The sequence below is a fragment of the Asparagus officinalis genome, chromosome 8, assembly GCF_001876935.1.
Source record: "Asparagus officinalis chromosome 8, Aspof.V1, whole genome shotgun sequence".
NCBI classification, from domain to species: Eukaryota; Viridiplantae; Streptophyta; class Magnoliopsida; order Asparagales; family Asparagaceae; genus Asparagus; species Asparagus officinalis.
Genome location: NC_033801.1, coordinates 128,266,856 through 128,279,753, shown reverse-complemented (window position 1 = coordinate 128,279,753; position 12,898 = coordinate 128,266,856). Strand labels below are relative to the sequence as shown.

At 42.1% G+C, this 12,898-nt stretch overlaps 2 protein-coding genes across 2 annotated transcripts in view; one reads left to right on the top strand and one right to left on the bottom strand.

Annotated features, from left to right (window-relative positions):
* LOC109820157 (ankyrin repeat-containing protein At5g02620-like) overlaps window positions 1–9,790 on the top strand; it is a 10,070-nt gene extending 280 nt beyond the window's left edge. The window contains exons 2-4 of the mRNA XM_020386258.1: window positions 1,003–1,350; window positions 7,494–7,906; window positions 8,679–9,790. Coding sequence (XP_020241847.1) covers window positions 1,032–1,350; window positions 7,494–7,906; window positions 8,679–9,554 — 1,608 coding nt within the window. The 5' untranslated portion in view covers window positions 1,003–1,031 and the 3' untranslated portion in view covers window positions 9,555–9,790. The remainder of the gene's footprint in view (window positions 1–1,002; window positions 1,351–7,493; window positions 7,907–8,678) is intronic.
* On the bottom strand, window positions 12,109–12,893 carry LOC109821916 (probable membrane-associated kinase regulator 4; the record flags this gene model as incomplete). The annotated part of the gene is made up of 1 exon (XM_020388074.1): window positions 12,109–12,893. A coding segment is annotated over one exon (417 nt), but the record flags the coding sequence as incomplete, so codon positions are not given.

The window sequence follows — 12,898 nt, the reverse complement described above, 5'->3', positions numbered from 1 at the left end:
CCCCAACCCCCCTAACCCCCCCTCTCTCCTTTTTTTTTTTTAAATTTTAAGTTTTCAGATGGAGAAAATTTGAAGCTCGTGTGAGTGATGAATCTTGTTTCTTATTGATCTTTTATTGTTCAACCTCAAATTTAATTGCTCTAAAATTTAAGTCTTCATTTAGAATCTTCGAAGCCCATATGAACGATCAAAAGCTTTTCCTTCTTGTGTTTTCAGCCCTCAATTTCAATATGTTGAATTCGAGACAAAATGCTAGCATCTTTAAATTGGATCCTTTTTGGTAGTTTAATGGTTAAATTATATGACCTGAACTGTGAATTAAAAATAAAAATCAAATTTCACTTTGCCTTTTTTTTTTGTTGAGAAAATTTGCTTTGCAATCTCCACTGAGAATATCTTAAAACCATTTGAATGATAATCTTTTGTCTTGTTGAGTTTTCAGTGCTCAACCTCGATTTGTCGATTCTTAAAAAAATTTGGGATAAAGGCTTTTGATGTTGTTGTAACCTCAATTTATTGAATACAATACAAAACATAAGATCAGTAAACTGAGCCAGTGGAGTTATCCAACAACAAAAAAAAAGGAAAAAAAAAGGGCAGTGGTAATTGGTATGACCTAAAATGAGAATTAAAAATTAAAATTTGCTCTATAGTCACCATTGAGAAGCTTTGATGCCCATTTGAGTGGCTAATCTTGTATCTTATTGGCTTTTCCGTGCTGAACCTCTATTTGTGAAATTCAATACAAGACACTAGTATACCAGTCTTTTTTTTAATTTTAGTTGATTTTTTATGACCTGAACTGTGAATTAAATTTTGAAAATTTTCGCTGTAATCTTCGTTGAAAATCTTTGAGGTCTATTTGAATGATTAATCTTCACTTTTCTTGGTTTTTCGGTGCTAATTTTTGTTGGATACAGTGCAACACATTAGGATCTTTAAATTTGAGCCTCTGTGTAGTTTAATTGAACTGTAAATTAAAATTCAACATTTTCTCTGTAGAGAGGAGTGCGATTTTCTTGGCTAAAGCTATGGAGAGTTCTAATCGGAAGAAAATAATTACAAAGCAATTGACGGGAAAGAGGGATGATACTCCTCTTCATTCAGCTGCTCGAGCTGGAAATTTTGTTGCAATGGAAGAAATTATTTCAGAAACTAAGGACGAGGAATTGAAGGATTTGTTGTGTAAGCAGAATCAAGCAGGAGAGATAGCTCTATATGTTGCTAGTGAGTATGGGCATGCTGATATGGTGAAGGAATTGGTTAGGTACCATAACCTTGAAACTGCTGGAATAAAGGCCAAGAATGGTTATGATGCCCTTCATATAGCAGCCAAACAAGGGGATTTAGGTACTATTTTATGTAAATCTATGATTTTTATAGGTTTTATTGTGTAGTATTTGTTTCAAAAAATTGAATTTACTGATGAAATTATATACATTCTTCAGTTTTCAATGTACGGACTTTTGATGATATTATAGTACCATGTTTCCGTTATTCTGTCAACATATCTTCTCTATTTACTGAAGTTTTTCCCCAATGTTGTGCGCGGCGGAAGCTTTCTAGGGCAACACGAACACTAACTTGAACTAAACCACAAATAATATGCAAACCACAATCACAGCAAGAACAAGAATTTACGTGGTTCGGCAAGTTGCTTACGTCCACGGGGCAAGGAGGGGGGAGTTCTTTCTACTAGAAATCAAGAGAATACAAATAGGGTTACAAATCTCTCAGACCAAACCCTAAAACAAAGCTCTAGATCTCTCAAAGCTCTCTCACAATTGGATGCAATTATTCTCTCTCTTTGGCTGCTCAAATTCGTCCAACCTCTACCCTAACCAAACAGGTTTAGGTATATATAGAACTTACAAAACGAATCGGGTCAAAAACCCGAAAGCCCAGCCCAAAACAGCGTCGGTCGATCGGACCGGTCGACCGCGATCAATTCCGGTCGACCGGCCCGGTCGACCGACCAGCTCCCAGTAGAAAACCCAAACTCCAGAGAACCCCTCGGTCGACCGCACCGGTCGACCGATCACCTTCCTGAGCACAGTAAGCTTTGTGCACGAATCCGGTCGACCGCCGCCTGGTTTGCCTGATTCTTCTGAGTTTCTGTAATTTCTTCAATTCTCCACCTCGGCGAATGTTTCCACCAAAAACTGAGCCGACACCAAATCATCCAATAGTTCCTCAACAAGTCCAGGAACAATACTCGAGCTGAAACGCGATCTCCCCCATCTGAATCAACTGATCAAACCGACTGCATCTGAAAGACTGCCTACGTATCCTCTTGTCCAAGGAATCAAGCCGAACGTAGTTCATAATAATGGCCTCCAAAGGCCTCAGCACTGAAGGATGTTCAAAAGCTTCAAACAATGATCAAATTTCACACCTGAAACAACTTTGGTCAACATATCTGCAGGGTTGTCATTTGTGTGGACCTTCTCCAATATGACATCTCCATCATCCAAGACGTCCCGTACAAAGTGGAATCTGACGTCGATGTGCTTCGTGCGCGCATGATAAACCTGGTTCTTCGCCAAATAGATAGCCGACATACTATCACAATATATCCGAATAGTCTCCTGAGCAATCCCCAAGTCCTCCAATAATCCACGCAACCATAAAGCCTCCTTAATAGCTTCAGTAACTGCCATATACTCTGCCTCTGTAGTAGAGAGAGCCACTGTGGACTGAAGCGTGCAACGCCAACATACAGGTGCACCTGCCAATGTAAAAGCATAACCTGACGTAGACCGGCGTTTGTCAAGATCTCCAGCATAGTCTGAATCCACATATCCAATACAAGCCTGCCCATCCTTCTCATCCTTCTGAAATACTAAACCAACATCCACGGTGCCTCGAACATACCGTAGAATCCACTTCACGGCCTCCCAGTGACCCTTCCCGGGGTCGTGCATGTATCTCGATACCATGCTCACGGCCTGTGACAAATCTGGCCTCGTACACACCATCGCATACATCAAGCTACCTACTGCACTGGCATATGGGACCTTCGACATATAATCTATGTCCTCAACTGAAACAGGTGACATCAACGCTGAAAGCTTGAAGTGGGGAGCCAATGGTGTGCTAACTGCTTTTGCATTGCCATCAAAGCTGAATTTCTTCAACATCTTCTGCAAATAACTCCTCTGTATTAGCTTCAATTTCCCCTTCATCCTGTCTCGCTCGATCTCCATACCCAATATCTTCTTTGCCTCTCCAAGATCCTTCATCTCAAACTCGGATGATAACTCCTCTTTCAGCTTTCGAATAGCCGAAGAATTCCTGGAAGCAATAAGCATATCATCAACATATAAGAGCAAATATATGAGCTCACCATCCTGTAGCTTGTGCATATAAACACATGGGTCATATGGGCTCCTCGTGTACCCTCGGCCAATCATAAAGCCGTCGAATCTCTTATACCACTGTCTTGGTGACTGCTTCAAACCATAAAGAGACTTCTTCAGCTTACAAACCAAAACTTCCTTTCCTGCAGCTTTAAAACCCTGTGGTTGTGTCATGTAGATCTTCTCATCTAAATCACCATGTAGAAAGGCTGTCTTCACATCCATCTGGACCAAATCCAAATCCAACTGTGCCACCAACGCCAATAAAATTCGAATCGACGAATGCTTCACAACGGGTGAAAATACCTCGTTGTAATCAATGCCCTCAAGCTGTGCATATCCCTTGGCAACTAATCTGGCTTTGAACCGAATGTCCCCAATAGAAGATCCCTCCTTCTTCGCATATACCCACTTGCAACCAATAGCTTTCTTACCCTTAGGTAGATGTGCAAGTGTCCAAGTGTCGTTCTTCTGAAGAGACCGCATCTCCTCCTCCATAGCTTCCCTCCACCTGATCGAATCGGGGCTAGACTCTGCCTCCCTGAATGTGGCTGGAACCATATCATCAACGACCTCCACTGATAATGCATATGCAACCATGACATCATTATACCTAGCTGGCCGACGAATCTCTCTCCTCGGTCTATCTGCTGTAATGGTCCTCTGAACATGACCCTGTTCCTGAGTCCCATGATCTACTGTATCCTGTATCTGCCCATCTGTCATCTCATCTCCTCCCAGTGTCACCTCTGTAGGAGCCTCAATAGATACAGTGTGGAGTGGGTGGAGTCACATCATCCTCCACCTGCTGCGATATCTCTCCTGTCTGGTCTCCCTCCACCTGCTGAGGGGCTCGAGGCCTCATCATGTACGCCTCGTCAAATGTGACATCTCTGCTAATAACTATCTTCTTGTCCTGTGGATCCCATAACTTGAAGCCTTTGACTCCATCCCTAAATCCCACAAAGACTGCTTTCCTCGCTCTCGGATTTAATTTGCCATCACTGACATGATAATAAGCTGGACACCCGAATATCCGAAGCGACTCATAGTCACTAGCCACCGAACCAAACCAACGCTCCAAAGGAGTCTTCCCGTCTATCGCAGTGCACGGCAACCTGTTCACAAGATGGCTCGCATAAACCAACGCCTCGGCCCAAAAAGATCTAGGCAATCCACTCTGCGTCATCATACACCGCACCTTCTCCAGCAAGGTACGGTTCAATCTCTCAGCCACCCCGTTCTGTTGCGGTGTCTCTCGAACTGTGAAGTGTCTTCTAATGCCGTGATCCCGGCAAAACTGCAGAAACGGATCACTCTTGTACTCTCCACCGTTATCTGAACGTAGAGTCTTCACCTTTCTACCTGTCTGCAGCTCCACTTTCTTTTTCCACTCCACAAAAATATCCAGGACCTGATGTTTATGCTTCATCGGGTATACCCAATTCCTCCTGGAATAATCATCAATGAAAGTGACAAAATAGTTGGCCCCACCAAGAGATGTGTTCTTGGAAGGACCCCAAACGTCCGTGTGAATATAATCCAATGTACCTTGGGTGTTATGAACAGCGGTGCCGAACTTCACTCTAGTCTTCTTCCCAAGTACACAATGCTCACACAATTCCATCTTGCAGGTCTTAGCACCTTTCAATAGCCCCTGTTTAGCCAATGACTGTAGGGACTTATCTCCTGTGTGTCCAAGTCTCATGTGCCATAAGGTGGTAGTGTCCTCCTCTGTAGTGATAGAAGCTGCCAGACCCCCTGTAACTGTCTTGCCCTTCAAGTAGTATAGGTAGTTTTCCCTGACACCTCGCATCACCACCATAGAACCCTTCGTGACCTTCACTGTAGCATCCTCTAAGATCACTCGATATCCTGCTGCCTCCAAAGTCCCAAGAGAAATGATGTTCTTCGTCAACTGCGGCACGAACCTCACTTCCTTCAATTCCCTCACTACACCATCATGCATCCTGATCCGGACTGAACCAATACCACCAATAGGGCATACGTGATCATTACCCATAAGCACGACATCCCCTCTTTCCAGCTCCTCAAAGCTAGAAAACCACTCCCTCTTAGGGCAGATGTGATATGTAGCTCCCGAATCCATCATCCACTCCGTGGAATCCGCATAGCAAACCGACGGTAAAGCAGGGCATGAATAGCCTGAAGAATCTGAATCTGAATGCTCACCAATAGCTTTTGCAACATTCACTTCTGAAGCTTGTGCAGCTTTCCCCTTATTCTTTCCGGCTTTTTCTTTCCACTTTGGGCAGTCAATCTTCCAATGTCCTTCTTCTTTACAATACCGACATTGATTTCTACCAACACTCTTATAGGCACTCCTATTCTTTGACTTTGAGCGGTTAAACTGACGACGGTTTGGATCTCGGCCTCGAACTGCTAACGCATCTCCCGATGCCTTCTCGGAGGGTTCACCATCACTCTTCCTCAACTCATAGTTCACCAAAGCTGAGGTCACCTCCTTGTAGCTAACTGTAGTTCTTCCATTGATCATAGTGAGAACGAACGTACCATAATCATCTTCGGGCAACGAACACAGAAGTAGCATCGCCTTGTCTTCATCCTCAACTATAATATCAACATTGGCCATATCTGAAAGTAGCTTAGTGAAATTGTTGACATGCTCCCTGATGGAAACCCCTCTCTTCATCTTGAACTGGTAAAATCTCTTCTTCAAGTGAAGCCGATTCTCAATGCTCTTCGTAAGATATTTCTCATTGAGTGTTTCCCACATCTTCTTCGCCGACGTCTCGTTCATAACATCATAAATAAGATCCGGCGTCAAGCATGACCTAATAACACCACAAGCTCTACTGTTCATCTTTCTCCAAACCTTATCCTCCAACTCAGCGGGTTTCTCTTTTAACTCAAGAGTCTCCTCCAAATTCTGTGCATCCAAAGCATCCATCACCTGACACCTCCACAATCCAAAATTGATCTTGCCATCGAACTTCGGAACATCAATCTTCGTGTTATTGATGCTCAGACTCTGTATCGCCTTTGTTAGAGACGAACCTGACGTGCTTGCATCTCCCATGTTGTCGATCTAGCTCTGATACCAATTGTTGTGCGCGGCGGAAGCTTTCTAGGGCAACACGAACACTAACTTGAACTAAACCACAAACAATATGCAAATCACAATCACAGCAAGAACAAGAATTTACGTGGTTCGGCAAGTTGCCTACGTCCACGGGGCAAGGAGGGGGGAGTTCTTTCTACTAGAAATCAAGAGAATACAAATAGGGTTACAAATCTCTCAGACCAAACCCTAAAACAAAGCTCTAGATCTCTCAAAGCTCTCTCACAATTGGATGCAATGATTCTCTCTCTTTGGCTGCTCAAATTCGTCCAACCTCTACCCTAAACAAACAGGTTTAGGTATATATAGAACTTACAAAACGAATCGGGTCGAAAACCTGAAAGCCCAGCCCAAAACAGCGTCGGTCGACCGGACCGGTCGACCGCGATCAATTCCGGTCGACCGGCCCGGTCGACCGACCAGCTCCCAGTAGAAAACCCAAACTCCAGAGAACCCCTCGGTCGACCGCACCGGTCGACCGACCACCTTCCTGACGCACAGTAAGCTTTGTGCACGAATCCGGTCGACCGGACCGGTCGACCGCCGCCTGGTTTGCCTGATTCTTCTGAGTTTCTGTAATTTCTTCACCCAATATAGTGTATTTTTCAAATGTTAGTCAAATTTTTTTTGTCTGAAATAGAGCTGTGGGAACAAGCCTCCTGATTGTTCCACTAACAAGAAGGATGTAACTTACCATCCTTGGAAAATAGAAGACAATATTCTTTACAAAATAAAGTGCATCATACATCCCAAAATCCTAAGAAGGAAAAGCATCAACTAAAGATAAACACAAAGAGGGTTCTCAGCCTGCAGGAGCATTTAAATATCATTCCCTTAATCCTCACAGCATTCTTTGGAGTTGTTATTATGTCGTCTGATAAGGATTTAGGTTCACTGATATTGGAAAATCTGGCACCTATAATTCATTTTTGGATGATATATGATACTTTACTGTATGTCTCATCAACAAATGCATCAATCATTTGATAAACATAATGTTTTTGAACTGATTAAGTACCTAAATTGGCCAGATATTGTGAAGGAGCTTCTGAAGTCATTTCCGGAACTTGCCATGACTGCTGCTGATTTGTCAAACACAACCTCATTACACACTGCTGCAGCACAAGGTCATGTCGAGGTAGTAAAACTCCTCTTTGAAGCTGATGCTACTTTAGCAAAGATTGCGAGGAGCAATGGTAAAACTGCACTACATTCTGCTTCAAGGAATGGGCACCTGGAAGTTGTGAAAGCTCTTATACACAAAGAACCTGGACTCTTATCGAGAACTGATAAGAAAGGACAGATTGCACTTCATATGGCAGTCAAAGGGCATAACCTTGAGCTTGTTGACGAGCTTCTCAAACACGAGCCTTCTTTGATCAACTTGGCAGACTCAAAGGGAAACACAGCATTACATATAGCGACTAGGAAGTGTCGTCCTCAGGTGAAGATTTTGTACCGTCTTTTCCCTTTTGAACATTAGGAACCTTCATCCTTGTGAAATTACATTTATGTGAAATGTTTATTTGATCTATACTCATTACTAAATTATAGGGTACACTTCAGAAAACCCCAAGAAATTTGACCCATTCTGAAATAGCGCCCCAAAAGTTTGGAAATGTCATTTAATCCTCCCAACTTTTGCATTTTTCCGAATCTATTTTTAGATAACTCCCAACTTTTGGAGGGTTATCTGAAAAATTTTGGGGATTAAGTAACATTTCCAAAATTTTGGAGGTTATCTCAAAATGGCCCAAACTTCTTAGAGGTTTTGTGAAATTTACCCTAAAATATAGTTCAATCGCTTTCAAATATTTTGACTGGCACCTTTGACGAGTATGTTTAACATGTAGTGCAAGTTAAGTCTCAACCGTTATTAAAATATATCTCTCAGGTAGTTAAGCTAGTTACCTTTAATTCACAAGCTCATCATAGTGCAGTGTCAATGAAGTAGTTGCTTGTCATGGTCTATTTCAGATGGACATAACCTCACAATCTCCCTCGCAAAGGATCATAGTAAACAAAGAAGTATTTTTTTTTGTAGTTAAACTAATTTCTCTTAGTTCTTTTGTCCATGATAATGCATTGTTCATGCAGTACCAGTGGTTACGTAGCATGACCTATGTCTCTCTTCTAGCATACTATCACTTAAAGCTACAATTTTTTCCCCATAAAAGCAGCTATATCATCTTCTCATAAGAGGAACTATGATGCAGATTCTGAAAAAACTACTAGAATTCAATGAGACGAACAAGAATGTCATCAATAAATCAGGGGAGACAGCTCTTGACACAGCTGAACAAACTGGAAACTCCGAAATCATCACTTTACTACACAAACATGGCGCCCAGAGTGGGAAGGGAATCAAGCCACCGAACTCTGCACGAGAATTAAAGCAAAACGTAAGCGACATAAAACATGGAGTCCATTCCCAACTCGAACACACACTTCAAACAAGAAAGCGGGTCCATGGCATCGCAAAAAGGCTACGAAAACTCCATGCTGAGGGCCTAAATAACGCCATCAACTCCACCACAGTGGTAGCGGTCCTCATTGCAACTGTGGCATTTGCTGCTATATTCACTGTCCCTGGCCAGTATGTTGGTCATAATACTCCCGAGTTCGCATCAGGGAGGTTCTCTTTAGGAGAAGCCTATACTGCGCCTAACAAAGCTTTCATGATTTTCCTTATATTTGACTCACTGGCTCTCTTCATATCTCTTGCTGTTGTGGTTGCACAAACTTCAGTGGTTGTAGTAGAGAGCAAAGCAAAGAAGCAGATGATGGCAATCATCAACAAGTTAATGTGGCTCGCTTGTGTTCTTATGTCTGTGGCTTTTCTGGCTCTCTCTTTTATTGTAGTGGGAGATAGTCAGAGGTTGCTGGCAGTTGGAGTTGCAGTTATGGGGACTATGATTCTTGTTGCAACTCTAGGAACTATGTGTTATTGGGTGATCATGCACCGAATGGATGCTAAAAGGCTGAGAAGTATTAAGAGATCGTCGCTAAGTAGGTCTTGGTCATGGTCTGCAACTGGGGTTTCAGATGCGGAGCTGTTGTATACTGAGAACCAGAAACTTTATGCGATCTGATATTAACAATCAAGGCTATCCTAAGAGGTTTTTCTCTCTCTTATGCTATATTGTATCGAAGTTGTAATCATTTACCCCCTCGGGTTAAGCTCTTGTACAGCATGAGCAGGCAAAGTCAGGGAGGGATGATACGAGGTTATAGAAGAGCATTATAATCTCCTAATGTGTAAAATATTTTGCTGGACAAGTTAATATATATGATATAAATGAAAGTCATGAGAGCTCTCTTCTTTAATTTTCTTGTGTGTGAAAAAATAGCCATTTTAGTTCGGCACTGAAGACTTGGATTGCAACATTCTACCTCTGAGTTTGTTTGAATCTAATTCTGACTGCTGTGAACTCACGAGGAGCTGATGGTAATTACATTGAATAATGTGAGCATTTTCATGTTGAGAAGCAGGGGCTGAAGAAAACCATAACGGAGAAGGCAAGAGGAGGCAACAACAGCTATACGACGAGGCTGTAAGTACAGGCATATAATCATTTTTTGTCAATGGCTAAATTATACTGTATTTGAAGCAGTTCCGTATGTACAAAGATCAAACATGAATCATGTTCTTTTCTGGTGTATCATTTTCATCCAATGTTTTTTTTAGTAAATGTTACCATTACAAAGTTAAAACAGGTTATTTAAGGATTATATTTATTTAATCAATAATCAATTTGTCAGTTTGCATTATTGGTTTATTTCATATTTATTTGATGTATATTATAGGAATCTCTTTAAAGGTAACTGGACCTTTCTATCTGTATCTTCTTCTTTTTTTTAATTATTGAAAAGAGTGCGAGAAAACTGCAAACATGCAAACCGTAAACTTCATTCTGTTCTTCAGAAATTTACGTCTGAATATTACTTGAAACCCATGAAGTCCTTATGCTATCTGATAATTGTGAATAAAGGCGCAATGCAATGTTCAACCATGTCCTTATTTACTGCAAGAGTTACAGAACGCTTTCTATATCTGGAAGCTTTAATGTCTGAGATGATATGGATCATGAGTTTAGGATTACACTCAATTTTTTTTTAGAAAGGAATCATATATGCAAAGATGCATCTCTGTCATAAACCCAGTAACATCTAATATATGAACCTGGTGACTGCAGGCATCTCAACCTCTCCCTTCACCCCTTCAAAAGGCAGGGGAGCTAAAGTGGTCAACAGCATCAATGAGGTTGGTTTCCTTTGTTCCTTCGCCTCTAATCCTGTCAAGCCTTTTATTGACATGTTTACTTAGTTTAAGGTTTAGTTGTCTACACCTGAGGGTTATTTTTTTGCCCTTTGCTTTGTGATCCATGGAATCATTTTGCTTTTGAGTGAGTTTTTGCCATCATCGGTGCTGAATGTGACCCACGATCAATCTGATTACTAGCCAGTGGTTGTTCTCATAATTACAAGTTGCCTGTTTTGGTCTGGAGCAAACTTTTGCCAGAATACGGCACACGCGTGGTGGTTTAGGGTGTTAATTATAATGTCAATGCTTTCTATCTAGATCAAGCATTTTTATTTGTTTATTATTGGCACATTATATTTTATTAGTGTGACTAGATCTCTCATAATCTCTTTGATGTAAAAGAAGCATTATGTAAGCGATAACTTTATCTGCTGCCGAGTGATAAAGATAGATGAACATTCCTTCAAATTTACATCTCTGTAGTTCACGATTCAAATCAGAAATTTCCCACCTGTAGATGTAGAATTAGCCCCACTTTACTTAGAGTAGTTGATGTCAACCTCATCAGCATTATTTTATGAATTATTTTCGTTATGTTACAGAGATGGCTAAGTGTTAATCCTCCCCTAGTAGCCGATACGTGTCCGTTATTAACTAAACACCAGATCGACCTCGCCCTATGTAGGACGACTCGAGTGATGTCAACACTCAGCCCTTCCAGAGAGGCTGGGTCGAAAGGCGTCCTTACTTGGAACTTGCCATTGGGTTCGACCTCACTCCTCTTCATTCTACAAGACCGGGTCAAGAACTTCCAATTTTAAGATGGCCGAATAAAACAATGTCATTTATCGGCTCTCCCGCAAGCCCGAGACGAGAGGCGGTTTGTCCTCAATATCCCCTCCGATAGTCGACCACCGTCACATTGAATGCATGGTCGGAATCATTATTACTCCAGCCCCAAAATCTTTATGACTCATCGGACCCCGTCAGCATCATGTTTCCCTTGTCACCATCACATTAATCGCATAGGTGACTCATCTCATCATCTGCAGCTGACACCTATAAAGTATCTTCCGACTAAGCTGCCTACCTGGACTCGGCCAAAGATACACAATCCCCACCGCGGATCTGCTATAATAGAGGTACTGTCCACTGCATAAGGGTAAACAATCTCTTGTAAATAAACACACCACCATCTTACTTTTTTTCTGCACTCAAGCTCACTGTTGACTTGACCGTCGAAGGAACTCTGATCCTCTCACATGTTTTTTGCGTGGAGGACTGAATCCTCTACTCCATAACCAACCGTCATAGAAGATTGAGGAACCCTAACACACTAAATTTCCTTGTTTGAAAACAGATACCAACAATTTTTTACCATGTAAAATTGATATATTTATCCATATCTGCTGGTCCAAACATGATTCGGATGATACAGACTTTGAAAATTTAATACATGAAGACAGCTAGTTAAAAGTCATTTGGTCACTGAAAGCACCAAAATTTTCAAAATCCCTAGAGCGCAAATCAACCCTAAATGACCTTATATTTCTCTCCTCGCTTAACAAATTACTCTCGCCATAAATAACCAACAACTTCGTCAACAAAACTGCAGAAATCAAAACAGCCGCAATCAAGTAAAATTTACACCAATTAAGTCGACTTCATCGGAGCTGAAGAATCACTCCCTACCGAAACAAAACCATGACCGAAACTTTGCGATCCAGAACAAAAAGAGATCCGAGCGGTTCTAGATTCTGGCACCAAACAGAAACTCGACATCACTCACACTCTTCCTCCCACAAACCCTCTGCTGAGATTTCTTGCAGTAAGCGATCGCCGCTTGGACGGAACCCTCTTTGTCCGAGCTCACGCTGCTGCTCCTCCTCAAAACTACTCTCGAGAACGAGGAGGAGGAGGAGTCGGAGGAGGAGCTCGACGAAGACGGAGACGAGGAAGAGGTAGTAGAGGGTTTGTTATTAGACGACCTCCTGTGGCCGGAGCTAGCGAAGAGGGACTTCAGATAATCTTTCGACGCCTTGAGCTTCTTGATCAACGTGAGCTTCTTAGACCACGACCTCTTCTTGTGGGCTTCTTCGAACCCCTTCGGGCACTCGAAGTAGTCTTCTGGGTTGCAGAGATCGCCGCTGACGCGGCAGGAGGCGGCGGGCG